Source organism: Hermetia illucens, chromosome 4, assembly GCF_905115235.1.
Source record: "Hermetia illucens chromosome 4, iHerIll2.2.curated.20191125, whole genome shotgun sequence".
NCBI classification, from domain to species: domain Eukaryota; kingdom Metazoa; phylum Arthropoda; class Insecta; order Diptera; family Stratiomyidae; genus Hermetia; species Hermetia illucens.
This window is the reverse complement of record NC_051852.1, coordinates 82,794,665-82,821,907: the sequence shown is the minus strand read 5'-3', so window position 1 is coordinate 82,821,907 and position 27,243 is coordinate 82,794,665. Positions and strand designations below refer to the sequence as shown.

The window sequence follows — 27,243 nt, the reverse complement described above, 5'->3', positions numbered from 1 at the left end:
AAAGTAAATTGGGAGGAGTATAAGGGTGTTAAAATTGAAGAGAAGGGAATAGTCCATATTAGTAAACGCATTCCCTTTTTAGATTGTATTTGGAAAAGGCGAATGAAGGACTGCACCTCTGCACAACTTTGTCCAGAAAATCCCTTGAAAATGAATATACATATGTATGTAATAACCGAAAAAGAGTCACATTTATATAGTTATATACAAATGAACTATTAAACTACGAGTATTTATGTTTGAAGTATGAAGTGGAAAACTTATTGCGAAGTTGAAGATGTAACCACTTGTTTAAGTGGGTGGACGACCAAATTACCGAGTCGCTATGTCCGGCTTTGACTGTATGTGTATGAATATCTTGGAATTTTGAACATTTTGAAGAATACAAGAAAATAGTGGAAAATTATTTGATCTTTAAAGGGATGAGTATTTCATGTTTTGGCTTCGGCTTCTGCAAATGAATTTAAGTAGGAAGATCACGACCTGACTCTTTCAGTTCCTGTAAATAATTATGGACGAATATTATTCTCGTGAAGTGTATTGATAATATGATAATTAGTGACTTGTTGATGATTCATGACCGCGATCACAGCTTGTTCGAGTATCTTAGCAAACTCCGCACTTCATTAGTTGGTGAAATACAATTGTTGAGTGTGGTGCGTTTAGTCGATTTGGTAATTTAGAGTCAGAACTGTGAACAGGTGAAATGGTTGACGAAGGAACGAGAACTGCGGCGCAATTGCAGCAACAGCTTGGGAGCCTATTCGGTGCCAAGGATATCATTTCGTGGGATCTGTGAGTCCTCAAACTGGATAGAATGTCTTTGGATTTAAATAATAACTTATTTGCACGCAGGTACGACGAAGATGATCGAGAGTATCTCGTGCGAAAAATTGAACTACTAATACCAGATATTGATAACTCGATTGAGAACGCACAAAGAGAAAACACGCGGCTGGTAAGCAATGCTAATCTGAGTACGTCTATGACGTCATCAAACATATGATTACATATAAACAAAATGAGAAGCGCGCACATGCGCTGAAACCATTGGACAGCTGTAGTGTGTAAATGCTTTGTAGTGGCTAGAGGAGTCCATAACATTTTATGATGAAGTTGCAGCGAGAAGTCTCCAACCCGCATCTGATTATTTTATTTCAAAATATATACAGTCATGGACACAACTATTTATACAAGAAACAAATCACAATGAATAATTCGAAGGAAACCAAAATAACTATTTTAATTTCTATTGTACGAAATTATAGTACCTGTGCTCTTTGAGAAGCTTATTATTAGTTAACAGAAGAAAAATTAAGCAATATATCAAAGAGCAAAGAAAAAATTAAAAAAGAAATGACCCCAATTTTTGGCACTTTCATCAGAATGACCACAATAGGAAATAAATTAGAATACCGAGAGCTGATGCGAGCAATAAGAAGACCAAACACAGGAGGAGCAAATCAAGTGTCAGGGGGACGGAATGTCACTGCATATTAACGGGGCAGGGATGAAGTAGCTAATTTGCTCATATATTGTTGTCGGTGTGTCGATAGTGCCTAGATGGTTTTCTTGTGTGTTCTTCCCCATACATAAACAGCTATACATATAGCTATAAACAGTTGTGCAATGTGTCAAAGTGGCACATATCCTGCCACTTTGACACATTGCTCCCAACCACATGGCCGCACACCAATGCACTGCACTGAATTTTTCTTACGCGCGTACTAAAGAAAAACGAACATGCGTAATGATTTTTTTCCACCATACAAATTTAAGTGATGCACCGAAAGACGAATCTCCTGTGTGTAGTCTTCTTGGTGAGGAGCTTTTATGTAGGTTTTTTAATTCATACATAGCTATAAAATATTCCTCCTCCTAAATTGATCGAATTACTGCGATGACACACACTGCCTCACATGATGATGGCCTGTCACATGTCCTGTATGCGCTGCACACCCCCAGCGCGGTTGGCTGAAACTCACTCTTTTCCGGTTCACCGTGTTGTCCTTTATTATTATTATTTGAAGGTATGAATGGTTTCACTTCCATAAAGTTCCACGTCCTTAAGGTGCTTCGTAATTACTAATAATAATAATAATCGTTGACGCAACAATCCATGTTGGATCAGGGCCTTGAAGTGTGTTAGAGCACTTCATTCAAGACCGTAACGGTACACTAGGAGGCAATGTGGTCAGCATTGCGCTCGCCCGAGATTGTGGCGCGGCAGGATTCGCAGCATTCGAAATTTATTTCGAATGTTGCGAGTGCGCACGAATAGATGGCGCGGATCTATCCACTTTGCGGAGCACGACACGGGAGTGGAGGACCGGCGAGTGTGCCATGAGTTAGGGGCAGAAAAGAAACAAATGAAGTGAGACGTCTTTTCTGCCTCTAACGTTTGAGAAGCAACAATACAGCAAATGGATAAAAACGTCTTATAAATTAAGTTCAGTTTTTCTTGTGAATATTTAAACTATACAGCAAATGGATAAAAGTGTCTTATAAATTAAGTTCAGTTTTTCTTGTGAATATTTAAACTATACGGCAAATGAATAAAAGCGCCTTATAAATGTTTATTATAATATGGGTATTTATTATTGGATAAATACTTAAAGATTATTACCCTGATTTGACTCAGGTACTCATTCACAGCTGAGTCGACTGGTATCCGACGTCAAATCACGACACAAATTCCACTGCCACCAGTGAGATTAGAACCGCGACCTTCCGTACGATAGCCTTGCGCTCTAACCACCGCCAAAACGCAAAACCAGTCAGGCACACATAGGCCAACCACGCCGTCACACCTAAAGTTCTACAGCAGGAGCCTCTATGCGGATCCTTGCGGAGCACCTGCTCTCATAATATATTCTTTTGGCACCCGTTTCGTACCAAAGAAGTTTCACCACCGCACAGCATTTATTAACGGTCGACGTCTCCTGAGCCAGACACACAACCATTGCCCACCAAAACTTATATTTCCGTTCCGATGGACCAAAAGCTAGCTTGACGAGCGAAAACAGCCTGTTGTATAAATCACTACCTCCATCATCTTCTCCATAAAAGACAGAAAAGCAGATATGAAGAGGGTGCACTAGGTGATTTTTGAGACTTTGGTAGCAGAACCAACTTTTATCTCTTCCACTGGGCGAGAAAACACTCCTTCCCCCTCCTCCACTGGGCAGGATGCGATTATTTTAAAAAAAAGTCGGGAGCACGTCAGTTAGGGTGATTTTTCCCCACGAATCTTATTAATTAAAACCTTGTAAACGATGCCTCATGGGTTGGTATTTGCACCAAAGCACAGCTGCGTGTACCGATTCCGGTTCCTGTTCCGTGCGGCGTTTCTAAGGCTACTTCGAAAATCATGATATTCTTTTTGCATCTGCCAATGTTCTGGCTTCCCGCTTGCCCTTTTGCAAAGTTTCTCGCTTTCGGAAAGCTTCACGAAGGTTTCAAGCAGGATTTGGCTCCTGGTGTTCGCCAATCGGCCTCCCCGGTCCAAGTCCCACGCGTTAATTTTAGGGCTGTGGTCTATATGGTACTACACCAAACTGTCTAGCATTTTCTCATATTGCGCTAATGTTGCAGTGAAAGAAGCGTAACGACTGTAGATATAATCGCCGTTGACTTTTGCCTCTACAAAGCTTTGAATGCCTTCGTTTCTTTCCAAATGAGTCTTTCCCTAATGTAGCATTACGTACTTTCGTTAAGGTTCGCAGATTACCACTACGCCCACGTTTGACTTTGGAGTGATTTTAGCTGCTTCGGAATAGTTGAGGTTGATTTGTATCAACCTCATTTAGCTCTAAGATTCAGCTCCCTACTATCTGCTGGACACCTGTCACCACCTGTTACGTGTCGGTCGTCCACTCCCTCTTTCTCTTTGCACAACATGCATTGTGGATTTCAATTGCAATTTTTGATGAAATGGCCCTATTCTCCAAACTTTCTACTCCTTTTCAACCAAACGAAATCGAGACATCGGAAGCGTCTCGTGAGAGACACTTGTTCCCTAAGTCGGCATCTTGCACGCGGTAATTAGGTTAACCGCTAATTCCTCTGGCAAGCTTGTAATAGCGGTCTGTGCACCCCCATACGCCTTCTTCATTTGATGGATTGAGTCCTTGGGTGATCCTAGACGGATTTTGAGCTGGCTGTTCTTGCTACTGAAAAGGGCGTCCAAATCATGTTTCCTCAGTTTTCGTTTCAATGAAAGGGATCCGTTTTTTTTTACGTATTGAGATACGCGCGATAAATTTAGATATATACATATACATTGGTATGTGGTAATATGCATTCTTTGTTTAGCATAAGCATAATATTTATGTCTTCAATATGTATATATGTACATACATGTACCTGGAAGTTTGGAAATATGTGAGGGAAAATTTTGGATTTTTAGCTATGTATGTACGAAACAAAAAACGTGCATAGAAAATTCCTCACATAACAGCTGCAATTGATTCCTACCGTTGACTCCCTGGTGGGGTATATTTTTACGTAGAGACACCGGCCTGCGTTCGTTTGGATGTTTATGCGGAGCGTCTCGTTAATACGTACGTGCTTCCCTTTATCTTGTCCGGTAAGCACTTAGTTTCCAACAGTTTAATTTGTTTGCCAGTGCAGTTGCCTAAACTCGCGCTGCGGAGATTAGCACGGCGCTAACTACTCTTGAAATAAGAAAAAGATGGCTTTGTCTTGGCGCGCCAATGTTCTCGAGATCGTTACAACGATGGAAACATTTTAGTTGCTGTATACTGAATGCGTTTTTTTTCAAAAGTTAAGCTTTCTTTCGATCGTTACTCTCAAATATTTCAACTCCGCTTGTGACTATTGTTTTTTTTTCGCCAGCTATAATATGCACGATTGTCTCCTTTCTTTTCTTTCCAATTAGAAATACTGGAATTTCTCAACTAGGAATTGATTTTCCACAACGCCTCGCATACATAAATCTCGGCCTCATCTAGGAGTTTTCTAGTATTGCTATCTCAACATCATTACCGAAGCCCAAGGTTGTCATACTTGTTGGAATGCGTTTCTTCTGAGAGCCTACCCTTAAAGCTGCCCTTCTATAGACTCAACTCCGCTCCAGCTTCTGCGCCTTCCATGATGCAGGAAACCTCGGACATGGATGTTTCGAACCACTAAGCGAACATGCCTCGTCTGGATTTCACGCCGATTCGGTATTCCGAATCTCCAACTCTTGTTATTAAATACAGAGACCTTTGTAAGATGTCAGCGGCCCCCTCTTGCAGGGGGAATAACGCTTGGATGATTTTCGATATAGAGCAGAGCACGTGATCTGTGGGGATGACCGACCTATGAGGTTTTTTCAGGCTTTCTTATATGCATGTCCTTTTTACATCAAATTGAACCTACCTACTGCCATCTAAAACGATGATCAGATCGTAAGCTGACCTGTTTAGCAGTTCACCAGTAGTTGGATCTTCTACTGGGGAATCTATATCTCCTAAGGGTGAACACGTCTTATGCTTTTACCAAAGTTTATTCAACCAACACTTTTGTAGATCAGCCTGATGTGCTTCTTGGCTTTGGGTATGTTGTTTTCTTGTACTGTGGCTTTCTCCATAGTTAAAAGGTAATTGCCAGGTAGTTGTCAATGTGCCAGGATATATCAAGCTCCAGTACAGGTCTGACAAAGATCGTGTCAGCGTAATCATTCTCTCTGCTTCCGCTTTCGAGATCTTAAACATTAAAATCATTGGCAATCACCTTTGGACTTCATACTCTTGCCTCGAGAACTTGGTTGTCTAATATGTCTTCAAATTTAGAGAATATGAGACTGGTTGATGCGTAGCAGCTGTACATGTATACACACTTAGATTCGTCCACACAAAGCCACTGGCCGACGGACTCAATGAAGTGCTCTAACACACTTCAAGGCCCTGATCCAATATGTTGCGCCAACGATTATTATTATAAGGATTATTAATGATGATTCCGAAGGAAAGTGAAAATCCTACGGTTATCACATCTTATAGACTGATAAACCTGCATCCCTCACTACCAAAGTTATTCGACAAGCTCCTATTATCCAAGTTACAACAAAACTTGGACGAAAAAGAGGTTATTCTTTCTCGCCAGTTGGGTTTCAGAAGAAAACATTGTAAAATACTGTCAAACTTACCCACATTATCATACCATTTTCTCCCATACATTGTACATCCATATGTATCTAAAAGTACAGTACAGGATGACTAAGCATATGTAAATTTTGTATAAATTAGGGAACATCAATTGAGAAATATATAGTTCGTCAGAATTATCAAAGCTGAACAGGACGTGTTTAAATCTTGTGGAGTTTAAGCAATTGCTGCTCCCAAAAGTTTGGCATTTTAGCTGCTCCGACTTTCCATAAACTCGTATAGAGAGATGGCAAGATAAAGAGGCTAGGATCGGAGGGGGCACAAATTCGACCCTTGGGAACTATCATTGGACTGGTAACATCACAACATGTAACTGTTGAACAAGTTTATCGGCTAGCCTCCGATATAAGCTGTGCTTTGGAACGTAGAAAGTACTGCTCGGCCGTATTCCCTGAGAGAAATTTTTTGCCTTCATTGTTTTATATGGGGAGTTGGGGGAGAGCTTGCTGAGATGTGGAGTCAAAGTCTGTTGGCTCGTATATTTCACACATGTAGAGCACCTAACACTCGTTACGTATCACCTTTTGCTCGTTGAAGATTCACTATCGCATTCTCAAGTAGTTTCGAACTCTGAGAAGCGGCACCATGCAAAGTACTGCATGAATCTCGAGAATGATTAGGAAAGTAACACGATCTCTTGGCGAGAGAATCGGATGCTTGCGGCCGTCAAATATATCCGCATTTCGTAGCCTGCCTCCAACCACGAGCCAATGTTAATGATCAAGGAAGGGGTTAAACTTTGCAACTTATTGGTGACCAGCGGGTCTTCAATTTGTCGATCTTCTAGCAGACGCTGACCCTTGCAGGGTGCTGAATCGACATTTTTCGTATTCAACGCCGGGGTCAGACTCAACGATAAGCAGTATACTGGACCTAAACTACAGCACGATTTGGCGCAAATCCTACTTAGGTGGAGAAAACCATGATTTTCCAATTTTCCGGTGATATACTCCGGATAATTAGAACGTCAGCGTGCCACCAGAGTTTTCAACATATGCTATGCATGAGATTATGTTAAAAATGTTTAGCAGTGGCAATCATATGGTATATATATGCAACAACCAAAACGACACAATGTTTTCACATTTTCCGGGAGAAATTTACATTTTCAGTCGAGTAATTGACTTCATTTTTCATAATTTCAGGGAAAATTAAGATCCACTCTTGTAGCAGCTCTTTGGAATCAAAGTGAGTACAGCGGACTTTGAAATTGACCTTGGTTTCGTTTGACCAAATTTCCATTCATTTCATTACTGCAAGTAATATGTGAAAATAAAAAGAACAATTTAATAATTTCAGGAAAATTTTATGGCGGCAAACTTCTGATGTCAATACAATATGTGATTTACACGAAGGAAATTGAAAATGTGGAGGAAGCTGTTAAGGAAATTGAATACTTCGTGTATCCGCTTTTCAGAGTGCGAAAATGTTGCCGTAAGTATCTTGCTTGATTTACTATTCTTAAGTTTTATGTATTTAGTTTTTAATGGGAACCGTAGTTGAATAGTCCCATTTTTGGCTCGGTATATTCTTCTCCAAATTTCAAATTCTCCTCTCCTTTATCTAATCCATCTGTTATACTCGTATATATTATATTTGAAAAACGGAATACTCAAACGATTTCTCGATACTTTGTATGCAATTACTACATGGAGTGAAAAGTTCGCAGACTTGAAAGGAAGTGAAAGAACCATTTTTTTCGAAAAAATTTGTACATACTGTTCAGCGTGGTTCCCTTCCAGAGCAATACACCTTTTACAGCGCTCCTCCAACGGTTCTACACCTTCTGTAATGTCAAATTTGTAAAGCGAATTAAAAGAAGCCCCTGTTTCCCGTTTCTCCTGCTCTGCAACCACCTGGCCAAGTTCGGGAGCAAAAACTAATCGTCCATTTCTCCGCCTGTTTTTTGCCCCTTCGGTCGTTTTGAGCGATTTTCACCTTGTTCTACCAACTGCTCCGATTTTTTACCAAAATTACGCTGAAATTGCTTTCAGCAATACTTTGAATAATCCGCGTATGGTTGATTTTGATCGGTTGTCAAAAAATGCAGTCAAAGGGTAGTATAGGACCCAGGGCGAAACGTGGATTGGTACCCTCCACGATGGAGCATAAAACCTGGGAAACGTCTGCTGAACCAATACCAAACCCTATCTTCACCTCCACGTGGTGATCGCTGGGAGCTCTTTCTTAACGATAAGTTGCAGATGGAGAAGGATGAAGGCGAGTCTCCCGCGCCTAAAAACGGGACACATTGTGCCAACTGGTCCTCCAGGTTGGGGGTTCGGTAGGGCTGACAACACGGAAAATAACTTCTTATGAAATCATAAAAGGAGCCTCGGGCTGAATGGATAACACAACGACGAACCCAGCAACGACAAAGGAACAACGATTTCCGCATTTTCTCATGGAACATGCCCTTCCTTTACAGAGATGGAGTTGCCAAGCAGCTAGCCAATAACCTGTTCCAATATAGAACGGATATAACAGCGTTACAGGAGATGCGTTGGACAGGGACCGGTTTCCTTGAGAAGAGTCGCTACATCATGTGCTCGAAGTAGGTTTGTTAGTCAGCCAAAAAATGAAACCTGCTGTTATGGGCTTTGAAAACATAAGCGAACGGCTATGCACTCTGCGCTGGTAAATTTATAAATATAAGCCTTATTAACAGAGAAGACTGCAGAGTCAGAGAAGCACACCTTCTACGAGGCAGTAGAACGAACCCTCGAAGCCTGTCCCAGATATGATATCAAAATCACACTTGGGAATTTTAACAGCCAAGTAGGGACGGAGCCCATATTCAGGCGATACGTTGGCTCCCATAGTTTACATCAAAATACAAATGATAACGGACTGCGGATTATTCAATTAACAGGGTCATATGAAATGGTTGTTGGAAGTACCTGGTTTGCGCGGAAACGGTCCACAAGCATACGTGGGGCTCTGCAGACGGGACCACTTTCAACCAAATTGACCACGTGTTGATCGCCGCCACCTCTCAGTCTTGATGAATGTCAGAACATATAGGGGGCCAATATAGACTCGGAGCACTATCTTGTTGGGATGGTTCTCCGAGCTCGAATAACAACACCGCCTGAAATCCCCTCTGACAATCAGGTCAGAGTTAACACTGAAGCCATCCACAACACAGCCCTCCGCAACACCTATAAGAGGGAAATGGATGCTGCAATAACCACAATCAACAGATATCCTGGAGATGAAGCATCAACAAATAATCTTCACAATCATCTGAAGGACGTTATCATAAATACGGCCACAAACACGTTTGGCCGTATTTATGATTTATGACACGTTTGGCCAGAACGGCTGGTTAGACGATGAATGTGTGGCGCGACGGGATTCGCGGCATTCGAAATTTATTTCGAATGTTGCGAATACCAGCGGACAGATGACGTCACCGGCGCTCTTCACTCAGTTTAGTGCTCGCCACAGGAGTAGAGAGCAGGCGGGGGAAGAGTGCCATTAGTAGGCGGCGGAATGATAGAAAAATAATTGAAGTCCGTTTAAGTTTTGTCATTTTGTGGTCACAGGTTTTTTAAAAGCTTCAATATTTTAAGTTTTTAGCACTTCTGGTGAATTTTCCTTTATATGTTCAAAGAGAGTAAAAAAAGCGAATGTAAAAGTAAACATCGTTTGTTACAAGAAAACATTTCTTAATACATAAAATATATAACGAATATGGTGTTTATGTATAAATGGATGACTAATACATAGAGCAACAAAGGATACTTACATCGTTAAAGGAGAACATTGCCAATCTCATCTAAGCGAAGGACTTTCTCCGAATGAGCAACTTATGGGTGAAAACAGTCTGCCACGTGATATCCCAAGTCGTCTCGCGCGAAAACAAGAATTAATAACTTCAAAAAATGTAAGCTAGCAACGGAACGGAAGAATGCTGCATACCGAGTAATGTTGCATCCTCGAAGGACGCGGGCATGCGCGGAGACTTATCATGAACTCCGGCGAGCGGAGAAGCGACTTTACAGACGGAAAAAGGAAGTCTGGGAGATCCAACAGGTCTGTGAACTCGAAAAGTAGAGGGAGCAACCGCACCAGGCGCGGAAGTTTTACCATAAATTCAGCAGGATGAAGTCTTACACACCTCGATGTTCATCCTACCGAAACAAAGAGGGAAATTTGATTTCCGACATATTGGAGCGATGGGTTGAGTATTTAATTAAACTACTGAACAACCAGAATATCAGCGCGTTGAAGGCCCCGCCAACTGAAGATGACGAACAAATACTGCTACCACCAAGTGTAGAAGAAACAGTCCGTGCAATTCATCGACTTACAAATCATAAGCCGCCAGGAGTCGATGGAATTACAGCTGAATTGGTTAAATATGGAGGCGATTAACTACACCAAGTGGTTCATCAATTTGTGCTCAAGATGTGGGACAGCAACTCAATACCTTACAGCTGATAACGGGATTTATTTTGTTCACGAAGGGGATATCACCCAGTGCAGCAACTATAGAGGTATCACGTTGCTGAGTAACATCTATAAGATTTTCTCCGGTATCTTGCTAGGCCGGATAGCCCCATATGCTCAAAACATCATTGGCCCATACGAAAGAGGCTTCACTCCAGGCAAATCAGCAACAGATCAGATTTTCTCTCTGTGGCAAGCGATGGAAAAACTGTTGAAATATGCACCTTAGTTGCACCATCTTTTGATCGGCTTTAAGACCGCCTAAGATAGCATAACCAGGGTAAAACTGTGCATGGCCTTGAGAGAATTCGGTATCCCGACGAAATTGATAAGACTGACTAGGCTGACCCTGACTAATGTGCGAGGCCAGATAAAAGCAGCGGGATTACCCTCAAAACCATTCAACATCAACAATGGCCTACGACAAGCGGATGTCCTATCATGCGTCCTCTTCAACCTGGCCTTGGAGTGATCCGTGATGCTGATGTAAATGCGAGGGGTACGATCCTCTTTAAGTTCACCCAACTACTGGCCTATGCTGACGATATCGACATCATGGGAAGAACCACCCGAGACGCACAAACTGGCTTCATCCAGATCAAGCATGCGGCAATCGGCGCGAGATCTTGGGCTGCACATCAATGAAGGCAAGGCAAAGTATATGATGGCTGCGTCACCACCAAAAACCAACCAACCAACAACATCAAACCGCACTGGTCAAACGGGAAGAATAAAAATAGTAGACTACAACTTTGAGATCGTTCATAATTTCTTCTATCTAGGGTCGAAAATCACAACCGATAACAGCTACGATGATGAAATCCGCGCACGGTTGTTGGCAGCCAACAGAGCCTGTTGCATCTTACAAAAACTGTTTCGCTCGAAATGTCTCACCATTGGATCATAGCTCTTACTGTACAAGACAATGATCTTGCCAGTCCTCATGTATTCCTCGGAGACTTGAGTTCTTAGCAAGAAAAATTGCGAACTCTTAGCCGCGTTTGAGAGAAGAATCGTCCGAAGAATTTTTGGCCCCCTACATGAGAATGGACGATTCCGTAGTCTACGTAACGACGAAATCTATGAGCGATACAATGACCGTCAGGTTGTGGATAAAATCCGACCACCATAGGTTACGGTGGTCGGGTCACTTAACCCGTGTGGATGAGGATGATCCAGCCCGGAAAGTCTATAAGGGCAATATCTATGGTAGAAAAAGAAGACGAGACAGACCCTGCCTGAGATGGAGCGATGGCGTAGGTCGTCAGACAGCTTTTCGGAATATCGAATTGGTGGACCTCGGCGCAAAACCGGGATGTTTGGAGTTCCTTATTAAGGCAGGCCTGGACCGGATACCGGTTGTTGCGCCGTTGACGATGATGATGTCAAAAAATGCCGCAGCTATCACGCTAGAAGTTTTTCGTATGCAAATATTCAAAATATTGCACATACATACATGCACAATGTTCCGCACACGTTCTATTAACATCTTTAAGAAGTCACCTACCTCACGTACTTTCACTTTTCAACTATTTAAAACCATGCGATGTACATCATTGATGTTTCCTGGAATCAATATCACTGGGGCGTGATTTACTATGTTACTGAACCCTTTACAAATTGTTTTCGAGAGGACAGACTCGTCGTAATACTTTGCAAATCATTTCATGGTTTGGACAATATGTTTCCCATTAATAAACAATGTACAATTAACACAGGAAACATCTTCTTGTCCCTGTTTTCCATATTAACGAAAGTGATGTCACGTAATTGGGTGTAACTTTGAAACCAATCAGCTGCAGCTGATTGAGCTGATCGCCAATATTCTAATAAAAGGCACTCATCTTAACTGCAATAATTACATTGCGTTATGCCATTTTGGTACCCGCTTAACTGATAGTTGGAACAAATAGGTTATGAGTCATAGATGAAAAGTTCCAAACATATGTGGTATCCATGACCTCTAGTTTTCGAGGTACATGTCAATTATTATTTCAACTACCCTCAATTGAAACATATCATAGAAGAAACAAAACCTTATTAAAATCGGTTCAATCTGCCTGTTTGTCACATCCACTTTTCCCAATGATGGAGATTCCTGAAGCGCCAAAGAAGCGTCAAAATACAAAGATTGCAGCTGTAAAGTATGCGCTGATCTCAAAGTTATAGCTATTTTACTCGGAGTCTAAGGTGGATTTACTAAATACTGTTGTTTTCCTTATATATGGGACAGCATTGCTACTCAAAACCGCTATACTGGAAAAGTATGGCCTGAAAGGTCAGAGCTTGTTTATGGAAAATCTAATGTGGAAGATGCACCGTTAATGGTCATGTCATTTGACCATCACTCCACATAAAATTTGGCTTGATAAAAATATTGTCAAGGCTATGAATAAGGAGGAAAATGGTTTCTAAGGCTTTGTTTGCAAATTTTCAATGTCTAGCCTGTCTTTTTTTCAGGAGGTAGAAATCTTCAAAAGATAATGGTTTAGACACACCAGCGTGTGGGATTTTGACCCAATAAAACCACCCTCGACTCCCTCCCTGCCCCGCGAAACCACCATAAAGTATTACATTACTGGGCGGAGTCAGCTCATTCTAGCTTAGTCACCTTTCTTCTATACGCGACGTACGTGACCGCGCTTTTCTCCTCCTCTGCCTTTCGCAGAGGATCCCAATTTTCTTCATGTGCTACCATTTTCGGCACCAGATTTTTTGGTACCAGCACATCTCCTAGAGTCACCTCTAAATTGCTTCTTTCTTCCACAAATCTCGGACAGTGGAAGAATACATGCTCTGGGTCCTCTGGGACTCCATCGCAATTTGGACAGTCGGGTAAGGTCTCCAATTTAATTCTGTGCAGGTATTGGCGATATCATTCATGCCCCTTGAGAAACTGGGTGAAATTATAATTAATCTCACCGTGTCGTCCCTCCAACCAATCCTTGATGGTAGGAATGAGCCTGTGAGTCCACCGACCCTTTCCCGAGCGTTCCCACCGCTCTTGTCATCTATTTATGGATCTCTCCCTCTCTCAGCGTTCTTCGTCTGCGATAAGGGAGAGATTGGCTTCGCATTGTATATATTCGCTATCTCATCTATCAAGATGTCAATCGGCATCATTCCAGAGATGACGAATGTTACATCATCTGAGACAGTCCTGAAGGCAGAGCATATCCTCAGAGCCGCCCTCCTGTAGACTGCACTCAGTTTGTTAGTGTTAACTGACATCTGCAACGCCTCCCTCCAAACTGGGGTCGCATAGAGCATGATTGAGGTGACCACCCTGGCTATAAGCAACCTAGAGGTATGCCGTGACCCTCCCACGTTCGGCATCATCCTTGCCAGGGCCATACTAGCAGTGAATGATTTATCGCAAACATACTATACGGGTTGCTTGTAGCTGAGCTTCCTGTCTATCATCACCCCCAAGTATTTGATGGTCGGCTTGGAAGTGATTATATGATTACCGATTCTAATGTAGGTGTAATTTCTCTTCTAGCGCTTAGTGATGAGGACCGCTTCTGTTTTTTCCTCCGCAAGTGTGAGACCACAGCTCCCTAACCAACATTTAACAGCACTGATTGCCTCGCTTGAGTATAACTCAGCATCTTCGAGATGTTTTGCGACAACAACCAGCGCTATGTCGTCAGCGTAACCCACAACTGTGGCTTCTTCCGGAAGGGGGATTAAGTACATCGTTGTGCATGATGTTCCACAGTAGCGGGTCCAATACGGAACCCTGCGAGACACCCGCGGAAACAACGGACTCCTGAGGTCCGTCATCGGTACGATCGGACGATAGCAGCCGGATAGGCGGGAATACCAACCTTCACCAGGGATTTACGGATTTGAATGTCTGTCTGTCTGTCTGTCACACGCACTTTTCTCAGAAACGGATATACCGATTGACACGAAATTCGGTGAGAAGGTGGGAACTGTGAACGCCCAGATATGCAGTGAGTGATATCCTTCTACGTTGAAATTTAGGGGGGGGGGGTCACACATGTAAAAGGGAGGTGTAACAATTTTGTTCACGGAATATAGTCATGTATGGTATCAAAGGAAAGGTACCGATTAGTACCGGTCTTGGTTTTGAGATTTGTTAAAAAGGCGGGGAGGGGACCCATTCTCAGAAACTACCCAACTGAAAAATGTGAAAAAATTCATGAAACTGCCTCTATATGGTGCCTCAAAATGCTCTCCATATCGATATCTGTTCAAATTAAGTTAATAATAAATAGTATATTAATATATTTTTGGGGAAATTGAATAAAACCCCCGTTAAGTTTCCCTCTAGTTATAAAAGTTGGCAGTAGTATAAAATATAATATGAAGCATATTATCCCCAAGTTTTATCAAAATTATTCTATTAGTAACAAAGTTACAGGAACTCAAAGTTGACTTTACCCTGTAAATTTACTGCAACAAAATATCAATGTCACACTAAAGTGGGTAGTTAGACATGCTAAATTTATATACATAACGGGCTACGTACAAATGGGATAGTTCTACATTCAAATATACTCACAGAAAAAGCAAACAAAACCTGTGATAACTGAAGCGACCAACTTCCGGTTTGCCGACTTGTTTTCACTTCCATTCTTAAGGTTTTGTTTAAAACAAAACCTTATTAAAATCGATTCACTGTCTATCTGTCTGTCACACACACCTTTCTCCAAAACTGTTAACTCAATCCTTAACGAAATTTGATGGACATTTGGAAACTATGAAATCCCACGCATACAGTGAGTGACATAAATTTGCGTGCAGTTTAAAGGGAGTTTCCCATAAATGTAAAGGGGGTGTACATTTTTTTTCACCTGATATGGCCGCATATCAAATGAGAGGTCTCGATTAGTACTTTCCGAGATTGGTATTCGCTTTTACATGGATTATAAAATGCGCGAGTAAGGAATCAAAACGTACACACTTAAAATGAGACAGGACTAATTTTCGGAAACTACCCTACCCAAAATCTGAATAAAAATCAGGAAGGTGCGCTTATATGAAATCTAGGCCTCAAAATGTGTCCAATTCCGATATCTACACAAATAAACTTACTAATAGCATATTAATAACTTTTAGAAATTGACTTAAAACCCCCCTTAAAGTCATCCTAGGCTCACAAAACCACACCGGCATAGAGGACAGTGTCGCACACACCCGTGCTAAGTTTCATGAAAAACCGGCCGATAGTGCCGAAGTCATAGTACCTCAAACAAATAAGATGCTGATGTCAATATTAGCGAGGATAATTGATATTCGTTTGAATTAAGTCCAATTTCTGAAATATGTCCCACTGTGATATCTGTTCAAATAAACTAACTAATAGTATATCACCAACTTTTGGAAGTTGACTGAAAAACCCCGCTTAAACTCATCTTAGGAGCACTAAATTTTGCGCTGGCATAGAAGACAGTATCGCACATACTCATGCCAAGTTTCGGTTATTAGTGTCAAATCCTAAGCCATGCAAATAAGGTGCTGACGTCATAATTAACCCGAATAATTGACATGACAGTGTCCGAGTAGCTGAGTGGTTAGAGCACAAGGCTGTCGTACGGAAGGTCGAGGTTCAAATCTCGCCGGTCGAAGAGGGGATACCAGTCGACTCAGCTGTGAATGAGTATCTGAGTCAAATCAGGGTAATAGTCTCGAGCGAGCGCAATGCTGACGACATTGCCTCCTACAGTCTACTGTAGTGTACCGTTACGGTCTTGAATGAAGTGCTCTAACACCCTTCAAGGCTCTGATCTAATATGGGTTGTTGCGCCAACTATTAATAATAAATAAATTGACATTCGAGTGAAATATTAAAATTCCATTCTTGAAGAATCTACTTCTTCTCAGTCCTTTTTTAAGGTTTTGTGTCAAATAAAACCTTATTAAAATCGGTTTCCTGTCTGTCTGTCCGTCACGCGCATTTTTCTCGGAGACTATAGCAGCAATTGACACCAAATTTGGTGGAATGGTGAACGCTCACGCATACAGTGAGTTACATCGAATTCAAGGGTTGGAAGTTGAAGTTGGGCTTAGTTTTGACATTTGTTGGGAATGCGGGGAGTTCGGGGGATCGAAAGTGATCATTTATTTAAGGATGCCATTCTCAGAAACTACCCAACCAAATAAAGTTAATAATAGTATATTACTATAATTTTCAGTAAGTGGCTGCGGAACCCTCCTTAAGCTCATCCTAGCACCACGAAATTTTGCAGCAGTGTAGAGCTTGATCCTACCAAATTCGGCGGAAATCCCACTATTGCTAACAAAGTTATAATAGGTCAAAGTTGTCACTTCTTTGGAAATTCAAGATTTTGAATGTCAATATCACCCGAAAGTGGATATTCTCACATAATATATGCATATTAAGTGTTACGTACTAATGGGGCAAATGTCTTTATAAAAGAAATACACAAAACCTTTCATACCTGAAGCGTCCAGCTCCCGGTTTCCAGACTTCTTGTATCGGTTTTAGGTTACATTTGCTAATAATATTGAACTCTGAGTGTCAAGCGTATGGTGTTTGCTACTATCAATACAGTGCTTTCCATCAAATCGCTTTCTAAAAAACAGAGAGCAATGGAATTTTGAAAACTATGTACACACAGAACTATTATGAACTTATCGGTTTCCCGACTTCTTATTCTTTTGTTTCTGCTTCTAAGGCATTTACTCAAAGGCAGTGAAACGAATAAAAGTCTTAAGTGCAACAGTGCAGTGTTATAAGTATAGAATTCATTGGATAAAGGAAAATAATATATTTTACAAGTATACGAGTATTATAGAAAAAACCTAAATTACCTTTTCAAAGCAAATAAGTTAGGTATTGGTTTCTAATCCCGACCAGTAAAAGTAGCTTCCTTCAAACTACAATTTTCATTTTTCAATGTAGATATACACTCACTAGAAAAAATGTGCGTACACTAAGCAGTTCCTGGTTATTCGTTAGTAAAACACACGAATAAATTAGTTTTTTAAAAACATTTTATTGTTTGCATATTGCTTGTGGTCTTGTTGCTTTGATAAGGCCACTTTTACGAAATTAGAATTCAAGGAAACTGAAATAAAACAAGGGAAATAAGAAAAGTCACAAATGTTCAGTAGAAAAAGTCTGCGTACAGCCACATAATTAGGTGATTCCCCGAAATATAAATCCTTGCCATTTGGAGTAAATTGATTGTGAGTTATTGGTTAATGGCTTTGTTTGAAGTGTGAAAAATAAGGACGTTTTTTCGTTATTTTGTGTGTATAATTGTTATTATGGAATTGAAGCGAAAAGAGATTTGTGTAAGTGAAAGAAAAGTTATAATAAAATTATGGGAAGAAGGAAAAAGTTTCCGCGAAATAGCCAGGATAGTAGGAAGGCGACATTCATCTGTTCAAAGGGTAGTTAACAACTTTAAATCGACGGGAATAATAACATCGAAGCCACGATCTGGTCGCCCATCGAAGTTGTCGATTAGGGAAAGGCGAAGTATTATAGGTTCGGTGAAAAAGAATCCACGAATAACTGCACCACAAATCGCGAAAGATATTGAACTTAAGTTCAACAAAAAAATTTGTGCTGATACTGCCCGGAAAATACTCAAGAGAGCTGGTTACCATGGGCGAGTTGCACGTAAGAAACCATTTATTTCATTAACTAATAGGCGAAAACGAATAAAATTTGCGAATAAGTACGTAAATCAATCAAATGAATTCTGGGAAAATGTGCTTTTCTCAGATGAAAGTAAATACTGCATTTTTGGAATAAAAGGAAGAAAAATAGTATGGAGAAAAGCATGTACAGCATTGAATAAAGAAAATTTGATGCCAACGGTAAAGCATGGTGGTGGCGGAATAATGATTTGGGGGTGTATGGCAAGTGGTGGCGTAGGAAATCTGCAATTTATAGAGTCTACCATGGACAAATATGACTACCTAAATATTTTAAAACGTAATTTAAAACAAAGTGCTGAAAATTTATATAACTTCAAAGGATATGCTGAAAAATGTATTACAAGAAGAATGGAATAAAATAAGTGTTGAAGAAACATCTAAACTTGTATCTTCTATGCCGAAAAGATTAAAAGAGGTCATAAAAAGAAAAGGGTATCCTACAAGCTACTGATTTGCTTTTCATATTTACTCAAATATAATTTTTTTTAAATATTTGTTTACTGTACGCAGACTTTTTCTACTGAATTATTGCGATTCTTTTAATTTTTGGCTTTATAACCTGGTTTTTGTAAGACTTATAACTTAGTGAATTAAATACACTAAAACTACGGAACTATTTGTAATGTTTGGATAATAAATTCGCCACAAAAATTAGCTTAATTTTTTTGTTTTACTAAGGAAAAGTATCATACTACTGAGTGTACGCACACTTTTTCTGCCTAGTGTATATCTAGGGGAAAATTTTGAGCTCTTGCGTCATATAAACCGAACCGACAACCTTGGACCCTTGGGAAAGTCTAAACATTTTGAGGGAAGACGCGACGCGGTTATTAAGCACAGATTCGGGTAACTGCCCCACAAAATTAATAAGACTCGCCGCGGTAATTAACAGGTAATTAGGTCTCGTTCTCAGAACCTATCCAACCGAAAAATCTGAAAAAAAATCACAGTGGTGCATCTCTACGAAATCTAGGCCTCAAAATATATCCGGTTCCGATATCTGCACAAATAAAGTTAATAATAGTATATTTTAGAAATTTACCCGGCACCCCCTTATGTTCATCCCAGAAGTATTATATAAAATTTGGATACGTGTAATGAAGAACATAATACAAAATTTGGTCAAGCTTGAAGAAAATCCTACTATTATTAACAAAGTTATAGGGGGTAAAACTTTACCATTTTTTGTGAATTTCGTGCACTCTACAATCTGCATGACGTCATCATCACATATCAATTCGTCAATACCACAACGAAATGAGTTTTTATGAATGGGGTCGCAAAGAATTATTTTGTTTTAGTTTTTTAGTCATTTGTATATGAATATCAATTACTCCAACCAGACGCGTGTGTATGTAGGTATATATGTAGTATATGCGTGCTAATGAACTTTGCGGGTAGTGCCTAATTCAGATAGATATAAGAAGTAAATCCGAAATATGGGTACGGTCAATTTATATATGTGCATATATGTCTACAATATTTGGAAATAGGCAGTTTGTTTGTTTAGGTTGAGTGTAATATCTATGGTTGTAATATGTATGTATGTCTCGTAGTTTGGAAAAATATGAAGGAATATGTTGGATTTGTAGCTATATATAGATAGAAAAATCTGCGTTGAAGTTTCTTACATAATATGAACACAAAACCTTTATACCCGAAGCGCGAGCTTCCTGTATTCCGACTTGTTTATTTTTTTCAGGAGAGGATGATGGATTGAACTTTAAGGGGCGCGACAGCATGTATGGGTGGTGGGATGTAATCTCAGGGGATGGAATCGGGAAGTGGGAAAAGATGAATGAGAGGGGAATAAGCTAGAGGATTTACTGGTGAACCATTGTTTCGCAAATAGGAAAATCTGATAACCGACCATATGAGCATATTGGAGCAATGGGTGGAGTACTTTGATGAACAACAACCCAAATATTAGTGAGTTGGAGGTTTCGCCAACTGAAGATGACGAAAAAATGCTACCACCACTAACCATGGAAGAGGCAGTTCATGCAATCCATCGGTTTAAATTTATAAGTCGTCAATAGTCAATGGAAATACAGTCGAATTGGTTACAGGGTGATGTTTTCGAGGACAGAGATAAGCATGTTCTTAGTTATACTTATTGTTGGAGCGAAGTCTGCTCTACATTGGTTATCTAGGCATCGTATATAGGTGTGTACGCGTCAGACTGTACTGAGAATTCAGTCATAATAATAATCGTTGGTGCAACAATCCATATTGGATCAGGGCCTTGAAATCTGTTGTGTGACCGTAACGGTACACAACCGGATTACAGTACTCTATAGGAGGCAATAAGGTCAGCATTACGCTCGCCCGAGATTATTACAATGATTTGAGTCAGGTACTCATTCACAGCTGAGTCGACTGGTATCTGACGTCAAATCACGATACAAATCCCACTGCCACCAGTGAGATTTGAACCGCAACTTTTCGTACGATAGCCTTCTGCTCTAACCACTCAGCTATCCGGACACAGAATTCAGTAAATTCACCCGAAATAGACGACTTTGGCCTCTATACTATAATTTCGCTAATAATAATAGCATTTCCGCCAAGTCCTATATTGCAGTTTGACATCTATGATTTGGCATAGTTGATATGACGGGATCGGTTCTTAGAACGGGTCGTATTACACTCTATAATGCATACATTTTGAGTTTTAATTTTTCTATTTTTCTATTTCTATTTTTCATCGGTAGTAATCAGACTCCTCCATTTGGGGAGTTACAGGCTATTTTCTGGAAAAAAAAATTTACCCCTGATCCCTTCAAGCCAACACGAAGTCGTGTTACTTCCTGCATGCAAAAGATTTCATAGACTACAGATTTACGCCAATAATGTAACAAGCGGATAGCTGAGTGGTTAGAGCACAAGGCTGTCGTACGGAAGGTCGCGGTTCAAATCTCGCTGGCGACAGTGGGATTTGTATCGTGATTTGACGTCGGATACCAGTCGACTCAGCTGTGAATGAGTACCTGAGTCAAATCAGGGTAATAATCTCGGGCGAGCGCAATGCTGACCACATTGCCTCCTACAGTCTACTGTAGTGTACCGTTACGGTCTTGAATGAAGTGCTCTAACACACTTCAAGGCCCTGATCCAATATGGATTGTTGTGCCAACGATTATTATTATTATTATTAATGTAACAACAGATTTAGCCGTTTGCGAGTAAATAAGATGTGACCCACCGACAGGCAGGAAGAGAGATCTGCGAGAACTCACAGTCACAGGTCACAAGATAATCGGGCGTGTTTCCAAATGGCGGACAAGAGCATTTAGCTATGAAGAGATATGTATTCATGTGGGCCAGATTGTGTATGGGTAGCTGTTTGCAAATCTCTGGAGCGAAGACCGACAAAGTTTCGGCAAGGACACCCAGAAAATTAAAGCCATAATGATTGAATAAAGGAAGTGAAATTTACTTTGCAAGGGCTCGAGACTTTAGTGCCATGATCTTTTGTTAGTGGGCAAGGAAGCTACCTACCATCGATACCCGGGGCTGCAGTTCCTCCTCGGTGGGTTACTTGGGCACTCTTGCAAATATCAGTATATATAGTATATTCTTTTTGTGCGGTACAGTTCATTAACTACATCTACGCGACATCGCTGTCGGTTCCTAGCAATGCGCTCCAACTCCCTCCAGTTTCTCGAGAAGCTCACACTACTTCTTCACTGTTCTACGGCATGTAATTCTTGGGCGGCATTCATTTGTTGTTGTTTCAGGCCATACACCTCGAACTTCCGCAGCAGAAGGGATTTGAGACCGAGAACCCTGGTTTTATTAGTGTTTATCTTTAGTCCGACTTTAGTTGTCTCCTTCTCCGAATTCAAAGCCATTTGACTTAGGTCCATGATGAGAGTAAATAGACGTCATCAGAATAGTCGAGAGTATGGGTGCGGTTCTTTTGTCGCGAATATATTAGCTAAAATAATCCTGGAATACGATTAAGAATATTTTGTAGTATGATCGACAGAGAGTAGGTTGGTTTCCTACTCGTATACTAAATGCACCAACACCCTAGGGATCTTTATGAAACAAGTTGCCGGGCTAAGGTCACTGCTCCACCTCGTCTTCATCGATTTCGAGAAGTCTTTCGACAGGGCGAATAGGGAGTGTATTTGGAAAGCTCTACGTAGAAGTACTATTCTAGGAGAACCGGTAGCTGTTATTATAGGTAGAAACCTCACGTGCTGCATCGAGTTAAAATCTCAGACGAATTCGAAGCCCAAACTGAAGTCTGCCAGGTTTGCATTTTGTCACCGATACCTTTTTAAGGTTTTGTGTAAACACAAAACCTTATTAAAATCGGTTTACCGTCTGTCTGTCTGTCTGTCCGTCTGTCTGTCTGTCTGTCTGTCTGTCTGTCTGTCTGTCTGTCTGTCCGTCACACGCATTTTTCTCGGAAACGGTTATAGCGATTGACACCAAATTTGGTAGAAAGGTGGGAACTGTGAACGCTCACGCATACAGTGAGTTACATCCTTTTACGTCGAATTTAAGGGGGGGTCCCCATACATGCAAAAGGGGGGTGTAAATTTTTTTTTCACCAAATATACTCATGTGGGATATCAAATTAAAGGTCTCGGTTAGTACTTTTCGAAGCCGGTCTTAGTTTTGACATTTGTTGGAAAGGTGGGGAGTGCGGGGGGTTGAAAGTGACCATTCCTTTAAGGGGGCCATTCTCAGAAACTACTCAACCGAAAAATCTGAAAAAAATCAGGAGGCTGCCACTATATGGTGCCTAGGCTCCGAAATACCTTCCATACTGATATCTGTACAAATAAAGTTAGTAATAGTATATTACCATAATTTTTAGTAATTGGCAGAAAAACCCCCCTTAAGTTCATGTTGGCACCATGAAATTTCACAATAATATAGGGTATAACATTGAGCATGATTTCACCAAGTTTGGTCGGAATAGCACTATTACTAACAAAGTTGTCATACGTCAAAGTTGTCGCTTCCTTGCAAATTCAAGACTATGAATGTCAATATCATCCGAAAGTGGATATTCTCATATAATATTATATATGCATATATTACGTGCTACGTACTAAGAAATACACAAAACCTTTCGTACCTGAAGCGTCCAGCTTCCGGTTTCCCGACTTGTTTCTCCTTATCTGTGACGTTCTTCATGCTGCTTTGTCTGGGCAACATGGAAGATTTCAATGGACTATGACCTCTCAACATGAGCATCAAAATTGTCAAAATCATGTTCATGTCATCGGGGTACCTTGGCCCGTAATAATAACAAATGAAGATAGTAGTAAGCGTACGGGTCAGATACCCGCAGAAGTGATGATTAGAGGATGGAAGTGGTAGTGGTAAATTCACACATTCAGGGCAGGCATCAACAGTGAAATTGGCTCTGTTGGTTGCCTACAACCGTCTGCAAATTTTATCATTATAGTTATTATAGATGGTGATTTTTCACCTTAAATACATATTAGAAATGTTGAATGATTTCAAAGCTGTAGACTTACATCTTCATTGCTCTCAATAGAAAAATACTATTGGATATTATTGTTGTATTTATTTTTGATGCTGACATTTTCATCATATATTTCATCTTGCCTTCATTAATGTGCAGTCCAAGCCGTAATCTTAGTCTGATTGGAAACAGTTCGTATCTACGTAATACATCTCTCTGATATAAATATGAACTTATAAAATAAACTGTTTTCTAGATGATGAGAACAGCACAAACTGCTGCATGATTTTCGTTGATGACAATGGACGTGTTTACCAAAATTGGGCTGACTATAAATCAAACAACACTCTGCCGAAAGGAATTTTAGTCGCTCCTCGAAATGGGTTCTATAATTTCGATGAAAAGGACCGAATTTTATTGGAATGTTTTCCTACCCCAGCATCACATTTGCTGTCTCGTGTTGGTAACGCTGCGAATAAAACGGCAGGGATCGTAGGAGTCGGAGCTGCGGCTGTTGCGCTTACCGCATTAGCGTTTCCAGTGGCTGCGCCAGTTCTTGCCGTCGCGGCTGTAGCAGGTATTGGTTCAGGAATTTGGGGAGCAGGCGCTGCAGCTAAACGATTAATTGATCGCGGAACTCACGAAGAACCGATACACTTGAAAGATTCTAAGGCTAGGTCTGACTGGATAGGCGTGGCTGGAGCTGTAACTGCACTTGGAGCTAGTGGCGCAACTGCAGTCTTGTCACACCATACTGCACTTGGTCAAACTGCTTCAGAGGTAACAATTCCCGAAAAATATGAAATCTTAAATGATCAAAATCGTCGATGAATTCTTTTCACGTTGTGTAGATCCTTATGGGTACAGTGAATAGTTTGAATATCGCAACCATCGCCATCAACGGTGTAGGTGTGGGCAATGGAGTCTTCGAAATTATACTAGTAAGTGATATCCATAATTTTTTTAATTTATACAATAATTCCAGTCAAGATACAAAAACACTGGATTACTTTCAACTAACTGTTATTATTGTTTTCGTTTTAAGTTTTTGTGGAAACACATCCCCATCTTTTTACATTATTTCGGTGTGATAACACACTATGATTTAATTTTCGCCCTTCCTTCCAATGTTCACCTCTATCCTTCGTTCCTCCTATCATTCATTCCTCAGTCATCCTTTAAAATTTCGCATCATACTATAATTGTGATTATGACGCAACTGAATCTGTGCAAACGAGATTTAGTCAATTTCTAACCTTGGAAAGAACCTTCTCTACTCGACTTATCCCGATCGTCTGGTTCTCCTTAGTATGACATCTCTACAATCTCAAAGATCCTTGACGGACCCATGTGTGCTTCTTAAACTATCTAGCAGCCTTATGGAAAACTTTGTAGTAGTGACGGCAGGCAGCGCAACATTACCAGTTCCACTTTTCAATCATTTTGCCAGTTCCTTCGATCATTAACGAAGTTATAATAAGTCAAAGTTGTATGTATATATACTCTATCAGATATTTATACAAAGCTGTTCACCGTTATTACGTTAAAAGTCCACAAAACCTTTCATACTTGAAGCGCTTAGCTCCCAGTTTCGGAGTTGTTTCAATTTCTTCTTATGGAGGGCTCCAGTTCTGTGCAAAAGCAAGGGACTAAAAAAATAATCTTTTTCTAGACTTCTCTGGAATTATATCATTATTAAATAACCAACTCTTTCCATCGAAAAATGCTACCTATTAGATTAAGTACCTTCTGATTTCCTTTCCTTTTATAAAACAGAAACGGCTTAACAAGGAGACAATTACACCACTGGATGTGGCTCAACTTGGTTCTTCATTATTCTTACTTACCCACTCCGTACATAACTTTGAAACGGTTACGCGAATCATAATTGCTCTCGAAGACAGAAGCATAGAAAACACCCGAGAAGAGCTGAGCAAACGACAGAGGTATATTTTCAGAATTATATATTCAAAATGATAATAGTTAGCCACCAGTTTTAATATAATTTTTTATTCGTTTTTTTAGGGAGCAGCTTGATCATGCACATAAGAACATTGTCAACTTGCTGGGATCCGATAATCAGGGCAGAATGGATGTGATTCGAGCATTGAATAGTATGCCTGATTCGAAACACCTCGACCAGCCAATAGTACTTGACAAAAAGGACCGGATCCAGCTGGTAGCTCGAGAAATGGACATATTGGGCGAAAAGGCAATCAGTGCAGCTAGTGATAAAGGTCTTCTCGAGGACACTATCGATAATGTTACTGTTCATGTAGCTGACCCACAAGCTTTAGATAAACTTTGCCGAATCGCAAGAGACTATTTTATTGAACGTGGCCAGGAAATAAGCCGACAGTTATCCCGGTTCATACCTTTGGAGGAAGTTTTATGGGTTACTTATAAAATAGTATATAAATTATGTGAAGGGCAAGGTATCAACGATTTTTTGAGCAGTGTCAATGAGACTTTTGTGACAAGGAAGATTGAATCGTATTATAATAAGTTAATTCCTAACTTAGGAGAGAGCAAAAAGTGCAAAGATTGCGGAGGATTCTACACATTACGGCCAATAGAAAAGAATGATCAGGGTGGTAGTGATTAGGTAGAGAGTGTCGTTTCTATTAAAGTTATATTGTTTGCAATAAAAATAAATGTGATTTTAAGTACACTAAATAATATTTACTCATTCTGCATACATATATTTGCATGTTTTACTGGAAAAAGTGCCTTGTGTTCTCGTTCATCTGGACACAATGTTATGTTCCAGCGGAAAAATTGAAGGAAATCTATTTCACACTTTCAATCCATTTTCATCTTAAGGAGGAGATATGAGCAACTAGTTCAAAAACTCAGATTTTTTCTATCTAAAAATGTTGATGATTTTCCGTATAATATATCTTGAAATTTTCAAATCGAAATTTAAAATGATTTTGGAGTATCTGGAGGAATAGTGCGACCTTTTGGGGGAAGATGACATCGTCCATTGAAACTCTTCATATTCTCTAGCCAAAATAACATGAAAAACATCACCGATAACTAGAAGAAAAAGTAAGGGTGATAAAATTAAACCAGGCGGATTCCGTGATTTCGACTTCAAATCCCTGTGGAATTTTATCTGGCTACTGCACATATCATTTTGCGTTAATCTGGTTGGAATGTGAGGGATCCATATCGAAAGTTAGCCTGCTCTTTTTATCTAGCTCTCATGGTGTTCCCTGATGCATTTCGATATGATTTTAGCTAACATCTTGCCCCTTTAGTTGCGTCCCTTTTCACCATCTCAATATGTAGAAGTAACAACAGCAACAGCAGAGACTACAAGAGCCACACGCAAGAGGTTCAGGTTTACTAGATGTTATACTATGCAGATTTGTAGCCTACTTTTAATGTTTGTTACAGAGCCATCGAAAGCCTTACGACCACCTACAACTTCTTTCATGATGTGATATCATCATCATCAGCAATGCAACCGATATCCGATCTAGCACTACCTTAATA

The 27,243-nt window shown here is 40.3% G+C and overlaps 1 protein-coding gene across 1 annotated transcript; it reads left to right on the top strand.

Annotated features, from left to right (window-relative positions):
- The first annotated feature begins 582 nt into the window (after window positions 1-582).
- Window positions 583-26,408, top strand: LOC119653381. The gene is made up of 8 exons (XM_038057928.1): window positions 583-795; window positions 856-958; window positions 7,319-7,361; window positions 7,473-7,607; window positions 23,999-24,522; window positions 24,594-24,683; window positions 25,519-25,688; window positions 25,768-26,408. Exons 1-8 carry the CDS (start codon window positions 707-709, stop codon window positions 26,345-26,347), a joined length of 1,734 nt encoding a protein of 577 aa, XP_037913856.1. The 5' UTR covers window positions 583-706; the 3' UTR covers window positions 26,348-26,408.
- Window positions 26,409-27,243: the final 835 nt, after the last annotated feature.